Source organism: Theileria annulata, chromosome 1, assembly GCF_000003225.4.
Source record: "Theileria annulata chromosome 1, complete sequence, *** SEQUENCING IN PROGRESS ***".
NCBI lineage: Eukaryota > Apicomplexa > Aconoidasida > Piroplasmida > Theileriidae > Theileria > Theileria annulata.
In genome coordinates, this window is record NC_011129.2 from 767,458 (window position 1) to 780,670 (window position 13,213).

General features: G+C 32.4%; 9 protein-coding genes across 9 annotated transcripts, besides 16 other annotated features; 5 read left to right on the forward strand and 4 right to left on the reverse strand.

Annotated features, from left to right (window-relative positions):
* Positions 1–167: 167 nt before the first annotated feature.
* Positions 168–227: a sequence feature (Signal peptide predicted for TA06075 by SignalP 2.0 HMM (Signal peptide probability 0.998, signal anchor probability 0.000) with cleavage site probability 0.607 between residues 20 and 21).
* On the forward strand, positions 168–1,479 carry TA06075 (protein disulfide isomerase (thioredoxin), putative; the record flags this gene model as incomplete). The annotated part of the gene is made up of 5 exons (XM_948819.1): positions 168–331; positions 425–576; positions 637–762; positions 799–1,100; positions 1,180–1,479. 5 exons carry the CDS (start codon positions 168–170, stop codon positions 1,477–1,479), a joined length of 1,044 nt encoding a protein of 347 aa, XP_953912.1.
* Positions 1,480–1,999: 520 nt separating this feature from the next.
* On the forward strand, positions 2,000–3,790 carry TA06070 (Tpr-related protein family member, putative; the record flags this gene model as incomplete). Its single annotated transcript, XM_948820.1, has 1 exon — positions 2,000–3,790. One exon carries the CDS (start codon positions 2,000–2,002, stop codon positions 3,788–3,790), a length of 1,791 nt encoding a protein of 596 aa, XP_953913.1.
* Positions 2,057–2,125: a sequence feature (12 probable transmembrane helices predicted for TA06070 by TMHMM2.0 at aa 20-42, 71-93, 113-135, 147-169, 174-196, 209-231, 339-361, 374-393, 443-465, 484-506, 516-538 and 573-595).
* Positions 2,210–2,278: a sequence feature (12 probable transmembrane helices predicted for TA06070 by TMHMM2.0 at aa 20-42, 71-93, 113-135, 147-169, 174-196, 209-231, 339-361, 374-393, 443-465, 484-506, 516-538 and 573-595).
* Positions 2,336–2,404: a sequence feature (12 probable transmembrane helices predicted for TA06070 by TMHMM2.0 at aa 20-42, 71-93, 113-135, 147-169, 174-196, 209-231, 339-361, 374-393, 443-465, 484-506, 516-538 and 573-595).
* Positions 2,438–2,506: a sequence feature (12 probable transmembrane helices predicted for TA06070 by TMHMM2.0 at aa 20-42, 71-93, 113-135, 147-169, 174-196, 209-231, 339-361, 374-393, 443-465, 484-506, 516-538 and 573-595).
* Positions 2,519–2,587: a sequence feature (12 probable transmembrane helices predicted for TA06070 by TMHMM2.0 at aa 20-42, 71-93, 113-135, 147-169, 174-196, 209-231, 339-361, 374-393, 443-465, 484-506, 516-538 and 573-595).
* Positions 2,624–2,692: a sequence feature (12 probable transmembrane helices predicted for TA06070 by TMHMM2.0 at aa 20-42, 71-93, 113-135, 147-169, 174-196, 209-231, 339-361, 374-393, 443-465, 484-506, 516-538 and 573-595).
* Positions 3,014–3,082: a sequence feature (12 probable transmembrane helices predicted for TA06070 by TMHMM2.0 at aa 20-42, 71-93, 113-135, 147-169, 174-196, 209-231, 339-361, 374-393, 443-465, 484-506, 516-538 and 573-595).
* Positions 3,119–3,178: a sequence feature (12 probable transmembrane helices predicted for TA06070 by TMHMM2.0 at aa 20-42, 71-93, 113-135, 147-169, 174-196, 209-231, 339-361, 374-393, 443-465, 484-506, 516-538 and 573-595).
* Positions 3,326–3,394: a sequence feature (12 probable transmembrane helices predicted for TA06070 by TMHMM2.0 at aa 20-42, 71-93, 113-135, 147-169, 174-196, 209-231, 339-361, 374-393, 443-465, 484-506, 516-538 and 573-595).
* Positions 3,449–3,517: a sequence feature (12 probable transmembrane helices predicted for TA06070 by TMHMM2.0 at aa 20-42, 71-93, 113-135, 147-169, 174-196, 209-231, 339-361, 374-393, 443-465, 484-506, 516-538 and 573-595).
* Positions 3,545–3,613: a sequence feature (12 probable transmembrane helices predicted for TA06070 by TMHMM2.0 at aa 20-42, 71-93, 113-135, 147-169, 174-196, 209-231, 339-361, 374-393, 443-465, 484-506, 516-538 and 573-595).
* Positions 3,716–3,784: a sequence feature (12 probable transmembrane helices predicted for TA06070 by TMHMM2.0 at aa 20-42, 71-93, 113-135, 147-169, 174-196, 209-231, 339-361, 374-393, 443-465, 484-506, 516-538 and 573-595).
* Positions 3,791–3,816: 26 nt separating the features above from the next.
* Positions 3,817–5,379, reverse strand: TA06065 (GMP synthase, putative; the record flags this gene model as incomplete). Its single annotated transcript, XM_948821.1, has 1 exon — positions 3,817–5,379. One exon carries the CDS (start codon positions 5,377–5,379, stop codon positions 3,817–3,819), a length of 1,563 nt encoding a protein of 520 aa, XP_953914.1.
* Positions 5,308–5,379: a sequence feature (Signal peptide predicted for TA06065 by SignalP 2.0 HMM (Signal peptide probability 0.745, signal anchor probability 0.012) with cleavage site probability 0.582 between residues 24 and 25).
* Positions 5,380–5,812: 433 nt separating this feature from the next.
* TA06060 (uncharacterized protein) lies at positions 5,813–6,919 on the reverse strand (the record flags this gene model as incomplete). The annotated part of the gene is made up of 2 exons (XM_948822.1): positions 5,813–6,501; positions 6,625–6,919. The coding sequence occupies 2 exons, from the start codon at positions 6,917–6,919 to the stop codon at positions 5,813–5,815; spliced, it is 984 nt and encodes a 327-aa protein (XP_953915.1).
* Positions 6,920–7,404: 485 nt separating this feature from the next.
* Positions 7,405–8,135, reverse strand: TA06055 (ubiquinol-cytochrome C reductase complex, 14 kDa subunit; the record flags this gene model as incomplete). Its single annotated transcript, XM_948823.1, has 3 exons — positions 7,405–7,505; positions 7,601–7,870; positions 7,913–8,135. 3 exons carry the CDS (start codon positions 8,133–8,135, stop codon positions 7,405–7,407), a joined length of 594 nt encoding a protein of 197 aa, XP_953916.1.
* A 273-nt stretch (positions 8,136–8,408) lies between these two features.
* On the reverse strand, positions 8,409–9,291 carry TA06050 (uncharacterized protein; the record flags this gene model as incomplete). The annotated part of the gene is made up of 5 exons (XM_948824.1): positions 8,409–8,458; positions 8,577–8,628; positions 8,659–8,733; positions 8,804–8,946; positions 9,045–9,291. 5 exons carry the CDS (start codon positions 9,289–9,291, stop codon positions 8,409–8,411), a joined length of 567 nt encoding a protein of 188 aa, XP_953917.1.
* Positions 9,148–9,216: a sequence feature (1 probable transmembrane helix predicted for TA06050 by TMHMM2.0 at aa 26-48).
* Positions 9,172–9,291: a sequence feature (Signal anchor predicted for TA06050 by SignalP 2.0 HMM (Signal peptide probability 0.001, signal anchor probability 0.856) with cleavage site probability 0.001 between residues 40 and 41).
* Positions 9,292–9,438: 147 nt separating this feature from the next.
* Positions 9,439–10,232, forward strand: TA06045 (uncharacterized protein; the record flags this gene model as incomplete). The annotated part of the gene is made up of 2 exons (XM_948825.1): positions 9,439–9,898; positions 9,940–10,232. 2 exons carry the CDS (start codon positions 9,439–9,441, stop codon positions 10,230–10,232), a joined length of 753 nt encoding a protein of 250 aa, XP_953918.1.
* A 573-nt stretch (positions 10,233–10,805) lies between these two features.
* TA06040 (uncharacterized protein) lies at positions 10,806–11,642 on the forward strand (the record flags this gene model as incomplete). Its single annotated transcript, XM_948826.1, has 6 exons — positions 10,806–10,883; positions 10,917–10,972; positions 11,039–11,164; positions 11,197–11,239; positions 11,303–11,413; positions 11,463–11,642. The coding sequence occupies 6 exons, from the start codon at positions 10,806–10,808 to the stop codon at positions 11,640–11,642; spliced, it is 594 nt and encodes a 197-aa protein (XP_953919.1).
* Positions 11,643–11,967: 325 nt separating this feature from the next.
* On the forward strand, positions 11,968–12,984 carry TA06035 (RNA binding protein, putative; the record flags this gene model as incomplete). Its single annotated transcript, XM_948827.1, has 1 exon — positions 11,968–12,984. The coding sequence occupies one exon, from the start codon at positions 11,968–11,970 to the stop codon at positions 12,982–12,984; it is 1,017 nt and encodes a 338-aa protein (XP_953920.1).
* Positions 12,985–13,213: the final 229 nt, after the last annotated feature.

Below are 13,213 nucleotides of genomic sequence, written 5' to 3' on the forward strand. Positions count from 1 at the left end.
TTGTGGAAGGGGATTAACAATTGTTTGATTCCGTTGGGTTTTAATACAAATCATTATTTAATTATTTCACTTTATTTTAAATTCATTTCAAGTTATTTCAATTTATTTTAATTGGCGTGGATGTAAATTTACTTAAATTAATATTGTATTACTTTTATTATTGAATAATGTCGAGGTTATTTTTGAGGTTATTGTTTTGTGTTGTTCTCTTTAAATTTGCCTATACTACTAGTTACTACAAGGATTCCAAGGTTTTGGAAGTCAAAGAAGATGATTTTGATAACAAAGTCAAAAGTTTTAAAGTTACACTAGTCAAATTTTACAACGAATCGTATTATCAATATATTTCAATTTTATAATAATTATTGCATAAATTATTTAATTTCTATATATAATTAATAAAATCTAGTAAAATAATTTTTAGGTGTAAGAAATGTGTAGAGTTTTCAGAAGTGTATAAGAATTTGGCCAACATCTTTCACGATTTGGTTCAAGTTTTAGCTGTTAATGACGAGTCTTTGTCTAAGAAATACAAAGTCAAGTCATTCCCTTCACTTAAACTTTTTCTCGGAAATGGTAATAAACAATTTCTATTATATATTATGCAACATATTTAATCGGATATTATCGGTATAGGCAAGGAGTCTGAACCTGACGTGGTGGACCTTGATGAAGATAAGGACTTGGATGACTTGGTATCTTTTACCTTAAAAACACTTAAAAAACATGTTAAGCAAAGAGCTTCAAAATTCCTTCCTAAAGGTAAAATTGTTTATATTTTTTAATGATTTTAATCAGATTCTAAGAAGGTTGTCCAACTAACTTCTTCCAACTTTGACTCATTAGTTCTTGATGACACATATAGCCAATGGTATTTTTATTCAATTTTAATGTTTATAATTATTAGGCTGGTTAAATTTTACGCTCCTTGGTGTGGACACTGTAAAAACCTTGAGCCTGAATGGATGAGTTTACCTAAAAAGAGCAAAGGGGTTAAAGTCGGAAGAGTTGACTGTACTGTTCATCAATCTCTTTGCTCTCAATTCAACGTTATGGTTTTTTATTATTCATTATTCTCACTTAGTTATATAAATTACTATGTTATTACTATTAAATCCCAGTCTTATTTGTTTTATTATCTTCCTATTAAATTTTAAGCAACAATATATATGACTTTAGGGATATCCTACAATATTATTATTCAACAAGGGTGAAAAGAGTCCCAAGACTGCTATGAATTATGAAGGCCATAGAACTTCTGCTGATATTTTGGCATTCGCCAAGAAGAACGATAAGGCTCTCTCCCCTCCAACTCATGCCACTTCAGTCTCAGACTTGAAGGAAAAGTGCAGTGGTCCACTTTGTCTCCTATTCTTTTTTAATACCTCAACAAAAGAAGAAAATCTCAAGACTCTTAAGTCATTCGCTTCCAAACATTCTGCACCATTTGCTCTCGCATACTCCATGGGTTTGTTATAACAGTTACATAATATTCGTATTATCAGTTATATATTCCTTTATAGTTGGTGAGAATGAACAGTGGCAAAGAGTGTTTGGGTTAAAAGAGTTTCCTGCCGTCGTTGGTTTAAATTTAGCAAAAGGTGTTTATTTGCCATTAAACTCAGAATTTTCGAAGGTTTATAATTCACTTTCATCTCTTTATAGGAAAGTTTGAATAAATTTGTAAAGTCAATACTCTCTGGGAAGGTTACTGGTAATAAACTCTCCGAAGACCTAAAGGACACCAACGACGAATTATAAAACTAATGTAGTACGTTCTGTAAATATACTATGAGGTATTTATCAAAATTATAAGATAAAGTTTAATTTTTGTTCCGATGGATACTGTGATTTTAAGTAATATTTCTGTAATATAGTAATAGCTAACTCCATGAGTATTAGAAAGTAATAGTTAACTCATTACTACCAATAGTTGATAACTACTCTGAGTAGTCACCAACCAAGGACACTTGTAAATACTTATCGCTAATCGCAATAAATGAAAAATACTTGTCCCTATAACTGTAAGGCTGCTGAAGATGATTTTGGTAACTGTCCATTACTAATGGCTGCCTATATTCTTGCTGGTTTGGCTATGATGCTAAATATTAGACTCTCATACAGTTCTGCTCCATATGCTCTTATCAGATTCCAGTTACCTGAAAATCTTTTCAGTGTCTTTGTTAGAAGAATGGCTAGTGCTTTGGAACTCTGGTGTCTACCAGCTTTCCTCATTGCTGATATTATGGAACTAGCAGTTAAACTAATCATCTACCAACTCAAAGACAGCGGCTATGGCGACAACTCCCTCGCCTCAAAGACACTGAAGTTCTATGCCATCATAGTGCCTTCCATAGTTGCTCAATGGTTAAACTTCCTCACCTACGTAATTTTATTGTTTGTATATCTGGCGGGTGGTGACTCTGGTCGTCTAACTACCTTTTATTGGACTATTGCAGCCTCTGGATTTGTATTTGGTATCAGTAATGTATTTGTCTTTGCTGCTAACTTTAATTATATTCCCATCTATATTGCTGGTGAAAACTGTTTTCCAGCTCTAACCTCATTCATACACTATTTGGCAACACTCATGTTTGGTAACAGAAGGAAATACGATAGTGACTTCCTAATAGTCTTCATTGACATTTTAGTAGCTATCATAATCTCACTTGTGGCAGCTATAGTGTGGACATGGGCCTATGGTATCTGCCAAGATGCTGTAACTGAGTGCAAAATTACTAAGGATTCTGCTGGGGGAAATAAACTTACTATCGAATATAAGGATGCTAAGGAATCTGATCCTCCTAAGGTTAAGGAAGCTGATTATACAAATCCTCCTACTCCTCCTGCTGGTACTAATTATAATTATACTGTTAAGCATACTGCAACTAAAAATATCACATATACTTTTAAACTCACTGAGCAGCTTGCTGGTACTAAAGATGCTAATGTTACTATTGAATATGGTCATATACATGCATCCGGATTTTCTGGTACTGGTGCCAAGGAATCTTTGATCTCACCGTTACTGATTGTCCTAGTAGGTATGGGTCTAGTTTATGCTATTTATCCTGGAATTGCACCTGGTATGATTGTACCATTTTATCTCATTGATAAGATTGAAATGGTACTCCTAATTGCCACCATCTTTCCACCGGTAATAATTGCACTACTCCAAAAATTCAAACCAAACTGGTCACCCAAAACCAATTACGTATGGCACGGAGATGAAGATCCTAAGACTGGTCTCCAAGGATGGCGAAAGTATGCATCCACACACGTAGGAGGACCAGGAGATTGCGGCTCTGAATCTAAAGATATTCATGCTTGGATTTGGCACTTCTTTGATCTGGTGGTTCCCATTATGATCATCTTAGCCTATCTATTCATTTACTCACTTCATTATAGAGATTCTAACATATCCCATGCTATAGTTAATCAACCTAAAATGTCCACTGCTCTCACTATAATATTTTATATGTGTCATGAAATCTCGCTAGCTGTGGGATTTGCTGGTATGGTAGGTAATGGAGCTGAATATACAGTTTTAGCTCAAATGGTAGGTGCATTCCTTATGGTCTTCCTGGCACTCTACAGTGAGGGCTACCTAATTGAGTACAAGCGGCACGATCCTGCTCATTGTCCCACAGAAGGTATGACAAAGTGGAACGCGTTCTGCTACTGGACTAAAAAAACAAGCAAAATAACCAATCACATCCTGAGGTATCTACATGAAATGATTTGCCTAGACCTACCCGTATCTATTACTTATATAGTGTATATAATGTAAATATATATATTAACTATGTAAAGTAATTATTCCCACTCTATTGTTGCGGGCTCCTTGTTAGTTATATCGAGTAGTACACGGTTGACGCCGGGAACCTCTGAGGTTATCCTTTGGGAAATACGGTCCAAAACTTCATGGTCAAAGTGAACCCACTTAGCAGTGACATAATCCTTTGTTTTAACACAACGCACAACCACTGTAGTTCCGTAAACACGCTGACCCTTAACCAGACCTGTGCTCTTCAAATTTGGTAAATAAATACAAAAGTATTGTGAAACATCAGCCTTGGATTTCTCAACCTCCTCACGAACAATTTTATCAGCCATACGAACTTTTTGTACATTTTCAGGAGTTAAGGCACCAAGAACACGAACACCAAGACCAGGACCAGGGAAAGGTTGGCGTTTAAAAGTCTCCTCTGATAACTTAAGAAGCCTTCCAAGCTCGCGAACTTCCTCTTTAAAAAGGTATCTAACAGGTTCAATGAGTTCAAACTTCATCCTCTCAGGAAGGCCGCCGACATTGTGATGTGACTTCACAGGCAACTTACTGCGCCTATTAAGCTCACTCTCAATAATGTCGGGATAAATTGTACCCTGAAGAAGTAAGCAGTTTTTCTCGTTAAAGCCCAATTCCTTAATTGCCTTCTCGAACTCTTCAATGTAAACTCTGCCAATGATTTTCCTCTTCATCTCAGGGTCAACCACACCAGCCAATTCTTTAAAAAATACGTTTTGAGAGTACCTTACAGTTAGTTTAATGCCTGGGACTTCCTTTCTTACCCTTTTCTCACACTCTGCAATCTCGTTATGGCGCATTAAACCAGTGTCAACCATTACGCCATGGAAGCGGTCGCCAATGACAGACTGGACCATTTTAGCAGAGACGGTGCTATCAACGCCACCTGAAAGAGCTGCGACGACATACTTGTCAGAGCCACACTGTTCTTCTATATTTTTCAACTCCCTCTCAAGATACTCAGAAAGAGTCCATGTTCTGTCACATTTACACACCTTATATAAAAAGTTGTGTAAGATTGTGTTTCCTTTTTCGGTATCCACAGACTCAGGGTGAAAGTAAAGGCAAAAGAGGTTATAATCTGAGTTGTAAAGGCCGACGGGGACTTCAGAATGCTTTGCAATGACTTCAAATCCAGAGGGAACTGATTCAACCATGTCAAGCGTGTTCAAATATACTGTTAAGCTATTGGGTACACTGTCAAATAGTTCACTGTTCTTCAAAGTACATTTCGTAACAACATAATCCTTGTTGTCAGTCTTTCTGAGCTTAGCGCCAAATGACTTTGCGACCGACATCATCCCAAAGGAAAGTGAGAGGACTGGAACTTTGTGCCCCTTGAGAGTGTCCAGGAGTGACTTCTCCACACTTAAAACATCCTGGTCAAAAACACTTTCGTTGCCTCCAACTAAAAAAACGCCACTTGGCAAGTCCTTCTTATCTAGACCCTTAAACTTCTCGAGACTTTCCAACTCACATCTCACACCTAACTCTCTAACGGCTCTTACCAGAGTCGAAGAGAAGGTACATCCGAAATCCAAAACCAACACCCAGCCTTTTGATTCTTTCATTTTGTTTTTAATTATTTTCAGTCAACTAATCTGAAAACAAATAAAAATCTAAAAATATTTCAGAGTCAATGATGAATATTTGGGCGGAATTGTTAATCTAGTAACGTTAATAAAATCAATTTTATTATCAGTAATTTAACAATAAATCTTATTTTATAATTGATTTTATTATTAATTCCTATATCACTGATTTAAATATTAATTTAATTTAAAATATCGTTGTTCTTGAATTCACGTAATTTATAGTTTATCGTTGCCTCTATGGCACTTTTCTACTTATTTATCAAACTTATAAAAATGATGGAGTTAAAAATTAAAAAATTTCAGGATCTAGAATATTCTTTATGAATTGAACCACGGAACTACACAACATTATAATACGAGAAAATAAATTAACATAGAATGATCACGGATATGATTTAAAAATGAAACATTAAATTAAATTAATATTATATACAAGGTTCATAACGTAGGAAAAAGCTGCTTCGTAGTAATTGAGGTGTAGAATCCACTTTGCGTGTTTTTTCACAAAGTTTGACGAGTTTGCCACTGCAAATGACATATCGACGAGCTGCATAATTTCCACATCGTTTTCTCCGTCGCCTATGAATGCGCACGACTCTGGCCTTGCGTTCTCATGTTCCATGAGCTTCACAATTGCGTCGGCCTTTGTGATTCCCAGCGGACACAACTCGATCAGATCTGGGAAGCTCATATTCCTCAACCAGAAGTGCACACCTAATCGTGCATTGTCAGGTATAATCGTCCTTGATGTTGACACTATTGAAACGATTTTCTTCTTCGACAGCTCTTCCACGGTTGTAATGGTTGGGTCTGGGAGGCGAATTGTTCTGAGCATATGGACTATTTGATCATTAACTTCCTTGAGGCAGTAATGGCCCTCAGGGTCATAAAACAAAAAGTCCTTCTCTAGTCCTGAGTGGACTATGAAATCAAGAATTTCATCAAGAAAGAATTCCGGGAAGTGCTTCAAACTTATTAACTTCCCTTCACTGTCATAAACCACCGCTCCGTTTAGATATATTCCAGGAAACCCTGAGTATCCTGTATCCTCAAAAAACTTTTCTCCAAATGAATATTTCAAAGTAAATAAAGGTCTCCCTATTCATTATTTAATTAGTTATATCAATTTGAGCAAATATATCCAATTATATTTATATAAATGAATAAAATGTCTAAAAATTATAGATCTAAATTTTAACTTTTTAAAGAAAATTAAAGTACCTGTACAGAAAAATGGAGAGAACCCTAAACTTTTGACCTTTTTGAAAGCCTCAACATTCTTGCTAAAAATTTTTTCATCGGGGTGGTAAAACGTATCGTCAATGTCAATTGCGAAAAAAGTGGGAGGCGTTTCAGGAGGAACGAAGTCAGATATGTTCGACTTTATAGATGATTCGTTGTTAGATTTATTTAAATTACAGGAGCCCTTGCGTATGATACCCCTCTTCTCAAGGTAATCAAACTTCTTTTTGTGGAACAATCGCTCTATTAATGATACATCCATTGTTCCTTCCATCGATTAAGAGCTATTTCTTATCAAATAGATGAGTAATGTGAATTGATTTTGTGATCCCGCGTATATCAGGGAGTATATGAAATGATATAATAAAATTTAGATAATACAATGAAAAATATTAAGACAGTCAAATATTGGATGAATACAGAGATTCTGAAGGTTAGAATATTATAGAATCTTTCGACAGATTTCAAAAATGGCATAGATTTTAAAAACTGAATTGAATTTGAAATTTATTTTGTTGATAAACAAAAATTACATTATTTTACACAAAAACATATTTTACATAATTTTAAGCTATAATATATTGATATAGATGAGATGGGTGGGGGTACTGCTATGCACATACGTTGTACTGTTATATTATTTGATTATCTCATTAATAATAATTATAGGTGAATGATCTATAAAGTATGAGTACGATTAGGAGGTAAAATATATGATCCTTTTGATTATATAATTTGGTGTGTTAAAAATTGTTAAGATTATTTCTTTTTCATATTTCCCATACCACCTCCATAAACACAGGGAAATGAAACTAAAAAGTGCATTCCAGGCTCCAGATCTCCAAATCCTGTTGTACCTCCTAACAAACATTTAACCATAAAAGCAGATCGTTCATTAATTAACATATCAATATATATCAATATAACTGATAGATCTATAAATAATATGAAGTACCGCAGAATAGTCTTCTATCTACTGGATGATAGCCTAGAAGTTCCTCTTCTTCTTGCAACTGAAATTTAGCCTCTTCAATGAATGGTGCCAAATATGGTATAAATGGGTCGTAATTTTGTTCCTCAAGTGGAGGATAGAGCCTTAACATACTGATTTGCATCCCTTTTGCTATTCGCCTGAAACGAGCAGTTGCCAGATCCGGTGTTAATATCGATAATGCTCTTTCAACCAAGGGTTCTCTTTCACTCATTAAATCATCATACAGCAACCCTAATCATATATATACCATTATATATTTATTTGTATTTATACCATGTTCTCTGAGGTATCTGGTTAAACAAGCATGATGCCATCTTTCAAATGGGCCTGAAATGGCTCTAAAGTACCAAGGCGCTATAAACTTCCTGTATACCTTCTGTAACAAGCCTGGTCCCTTAAGTAACCGTTGGTAACGGGGTGAAGGAGCAAGAGATCGTGACTTGGTAGCTGCTGAGAATTTGGCCACAACTTTGCCTAATTCTCTATTCAAATTCATTAGTTAAAAATAAATCGTGGGTTAAATTTTCAAATATTATACAGTGTAGTTTTATAAAGTGTCAAATATTAAAAAATTGAGTCAATGATAAAATTTTCTAAATTCGTGTTATAAATAATAAATATATATATTTAAGAGGGAACTTGTGGGAAGTTAACAATTGCAAAATAAATGAAATGATATTCACATATTGGGCATGGAATACAAGTTTGAAAATATTAAATATTATAATTAAAATATATAATTGGATGTGAAAATTATTAAATTCGAATATTACAACAGCTTGAGATGACCTGTAATTTTATCCAATATAGGTTCAGGTCCTATACAACATCATAATACACTATACACATATGGTTACATAGTATAATAATCTGAGTATTATTCTATCGTGATAATTATAAGGGGAAATTTATAGTATAGTGGATGTGTATAGTATACCAGGTCCTAATGCGATAACTGTACATGATCCTGAAGGAATTTGTGTCCTTCCCTAAACAAATTAATTTAATTAATAATTTACGGCATCTACTGTCACATGTGTATATACACCTTTTAATTTTGCTTGCTTTTTAATCTCTCTCATTTCATCATAATCCTATTATTATAACATTTAATCAGATATTTATTAATAATATTTTAATTATATAGAATAATGTTTAAAATACATTGATTTTTAAAACTACTTTTTTTTGTCCATCATTGAACCATTTATATACATATGGATTGTTATTCTTAACAGAATCCGCATAAGCTCCAATCGAGGCATGACCACATTGAGCTGCTATTTTACCCTTACCCATTGATAAATCTATAAATTAAAATAGTTAAAGTGAATAAATAATGAATATATGTTTGTTTAACTGATCAGTTTAATCATAAAGCTATGTTATGATGTGTAAATAATACCTGTTCTAACGCATAACACGAGCTTATATTCACCATTAAAATCTTCAGAACTTCTCACCTTTAATATTTTAAAAACAAATGTGTAGAAAAGAAGTTTAAGATATGAATAAAACAAGTGAAGAGGTTTATTTGAAATAACACCAAGAAAGTAAAAAAGAAGAAAATAAAATAATCTATCTGATTTATTATTATGATAATGGCTTAGTTTAATTTGATGAAATAATCTTTTTACATATTCAATCGACATATTAATATATATAATATTTTATTATATGGAATCCCATTTTATATTAATTATTACACATTATTATTTATTTTTTATTATTTTAATCTATATATTTTTGTTTATATTTGATGTTTTATAAATTTTATATTTTAATAAAATTATACATAAATGGATGAATTGTATGAATCGTGTGAAAGAGGTGAAGAGATATTCATATCACCTCTTGACCCTTTGGTATCGCAAGAGATGGCCAATATCAACGTCAATGAAGCTTCCGATATGGTCAACTATCTTTACTCTGAAAGCCAAATACAGTTTAAAGGCAAATACATTACCGATTTTAAGTTCAAGTTATCTTCAACTAATTTTAATGACACTGATACAACCTGTTCAGATGATCAAGGTGTAGAACTAGGATACGACTATTTAGTATCAATGGGCTGTAGAAATTGTGGTTCATTTGTCGATTTTAATAATACCCATATGTTCTTTGGCTTTGAGGATTCAACCGAAGATCAGCCAAAACATAGACCAAATAAGTTTTTAAGGTGTGAAAACTGCAATTCAATCATCTCGCCAATATTTACAAAAAATCAGTCCGATTCTTTCTACAACATAACAAATAGAGGTAATACCATATTATCACAGTCGTATCTATAATATTTGTAGATGAACAAGAAGATGATAAAGTATATTTATATGGAATGAGGAGTGCGTATGTATTTGATGATAACGAGAAGCAATGGTGGAAGGATTCAGTTTATGGCTCTTACTCAAGTAACAAGTTGCTCCAGGCGAAAACTGCAAATAAGTCAGGAAAACAAACTGTCAAGTACAACTGTGAAAAGTGTGGGCACGACACTCATTTATATTCCACATTCCAAGCAAGATCTGCTGATGAAGGAATGTCAATCATGTACGAATGTATTAAGTGTAAAAACCGTGTTGTCATCTCAACATAGTTTCTACAAAGTTATAGCCTGTAATACATGTTTCTAGTATAATATAATGTTCTAAATATATTAGGCTTGATAGAAAATTTAATTATTGTTTACAGAGTTAAGTTGATTGTTGAGATGTTGTTCGCGTTTCTTCTTTTTCTCTAAATTACGAAGTTTATGTTTAACCTTGCCGCCTCTATGTCTTCTAAAGTTATAAATTCTATTATTATTTAAAAAATTGGAGGAATTCTCAAAAGGTATAATAAAATTAGGGATAAAACACACTTTATTGAAGGAGTTGAATAAATTATTTTTTAGAGAAATAAAAAATGTGTTAGAATTAATATTTAAAAATTTATTCCTAAACTCAAACATAAAATTATAGTATATTACAGAAATAAATGAATAATTAAGTTATTGAAACACTATAATCAATAATATTATAATATCTGATCTTTTATTTAAAATAATATTTTTAATTTTAAAACTAATTTTTTATTCTAATTATAATTAATTATATAATAAGAATTATTAATTATTATAACATTAATATTGTATAATAACAGCTTGAAATGTGTAAATTATTATCATATTATGAAAGAAGATAAGTCGTTGGTAATCGACGGACAAACTGAAGTAGATGATTTGGCCTTCGTGACCCATTTTGCCACAGTAATTCTCATTACACATCAAATAATTCTTTAGAATGAATATACTAAAATAAATGAATTAAAAACATTCAAAAATAATGTTCCCAAATCGTACCTTAATCTTACAATAACATAGTTAAATCTAAATAAAATTTAAGAAAAATGATTTATTTTAAGGTCAAAACCTCTGGAACTAGATCTATCGCAATTGAATGTTGAAAACGAGGATAGTGATTTTTCAGATTCTGATATTGAATCGGAGTCTTTAAAGGACGTTTTATCACCAGCACAGTTTGGTAGAACGTATTTTAAAAAATATGATTTTATTTTTTCAGAAAATCATCTCATGATTTTAAGGATCCGCTAGATAATCTACGAGTTCTAATAATAAATACCTATATATTATATATATCATAATATGGGATTAAATTGTTGTTTTAGATAATTGACACTGTCGATTTACCAGAAAAGGTAGCTGAGCAGCTACCGATTACGAAAATTGGAACCTGTAAATCTTCCTTTGATGATATTCTCATTATACACTCTACACCAGTATTAATTACTCTATCATATCATTATAGCTGTGTAAATATGTGTTTAGGGTAGTGGAGTCTTAGATTTGGGTTCAATCATATGTAAAGTGGATAGAACAATTTTGGGTACGGTAAATGATACTTTTGGACCCACTGATCACCCATATTATATGGTCATTCTGACTAACAAATCATTATCTATACAACCGGTAATGTTCCTTATAGTGTTAACTGTGGATTTAGGATGAATTATTATACTGTGATGTGAAACATAGTACATTTGTAAGTGATCAGACTTCCCATACAGATACTGTGTAAGTTATAGATATGTGTATGGAACTGTATAGTGATGATTCTGAACACGAAAATGAAGAAGATAAAGTTTTTAATAAATTAAAACAATCTTATAAAGATCTGTAAAACGTTAATTCAATAATTTTATTTTTTTTACACAATATTTCATTTTCTAACACCATGAATGCTCTTTAAATTTAAAATATTATTTTAAAAATTTTTTACAATTTTACAATATTTGTATTTTTAAATTTTAAAATAATTTATCATTGCTGATTAATGGCAAATTCGGGTGATGTTGATTCCACAGGCGAAGGTGTTTCTAAAAGTACCGCTTCATGGCTAACTCATAGGCTATATATCGCACCAAATACAGTTAAAAGACATAAAGTAACCCAGAACACAAATAATTTTGTTAATAAGACGAATACAGTTGGCTATAGAGTTGGAAATAATGTAAACTATAATTTTAACGATGAATACGACCCTAGATATCCAAATGAATACGAAAAGGTGACAAAATTACTCTCAATAAAATCTCATACTAAAGTACCTCAGCCCATCCAACTTACTCCTAACACTTTGACCCAAACTCCACTTTCAGGTATTATTTTACTCCACCATTTACTTACTGTAGGCGACGAGATGTTAAAGTTAAGATTGGAAGCTATGGAAAAATCAGAAGTGTACACAGAGACTCCTTCAACGCAGAGTTTGCCAGTTACTTCACAGCCTAAAAAGCCTGAACAACCCGTTGCGTTGAAGATGATGGAGAAAATGGGCTGGAAAGGGCAAGGTTTGGGTAAAAATGAACAAGGAATGGTTACTCCACTAGTGGCTAAATCCATCGGTAAAAAGAGTGCCATCATTATTAACGCCCCTAACAAACCTGTTTCAGTCTCCATACCTAATACTAATGTATCTAAGGGTTTAAATACTATGGAAAAAGTCGAGGATGAAGTGAATATAGACGAGAAGGATCTCAGCAGAATCTGTATTATAATATTCAAAGGGAATAGTAAAGTGGATTTGGATGAATTAGAAGAGATTTTAACAGAATTTGGTACAATTATTGACATTAAATTGTTGAGTGAAAAAATGTGTGATAGGCTGTTGCAAGATCAAAGATATAGTGAAGTAGTTTGGAAATTCCGTCAGGATTCTTCGATTGTTGTATGTGAATATGAAACAGAAGAACAGTCGAAAAGATTATTTTTAGAATATAATAACAAATTGTTGATGGAATCCAGTGTTTCAATATTATTTTTATCTCCAGCACTTTACACTCAACTTTAACTTAATTTACGCCATTTTTATACTTTACATATTATTTAAAAGAGGTTTTTGTAGGATTTTTTACTCTTAATCAAGGTTTGATAAATGAAAATGTGTAAACTTATTATGGAATCAAGGTGCAAACTTATTAATGTTATAAATAAAGTAATCCACAAATAATTTAACTTGAAATTTTAATTAAAAGAATTTTTAATTTATTAATTGTTATAATTTTATAGATTTTATGCAA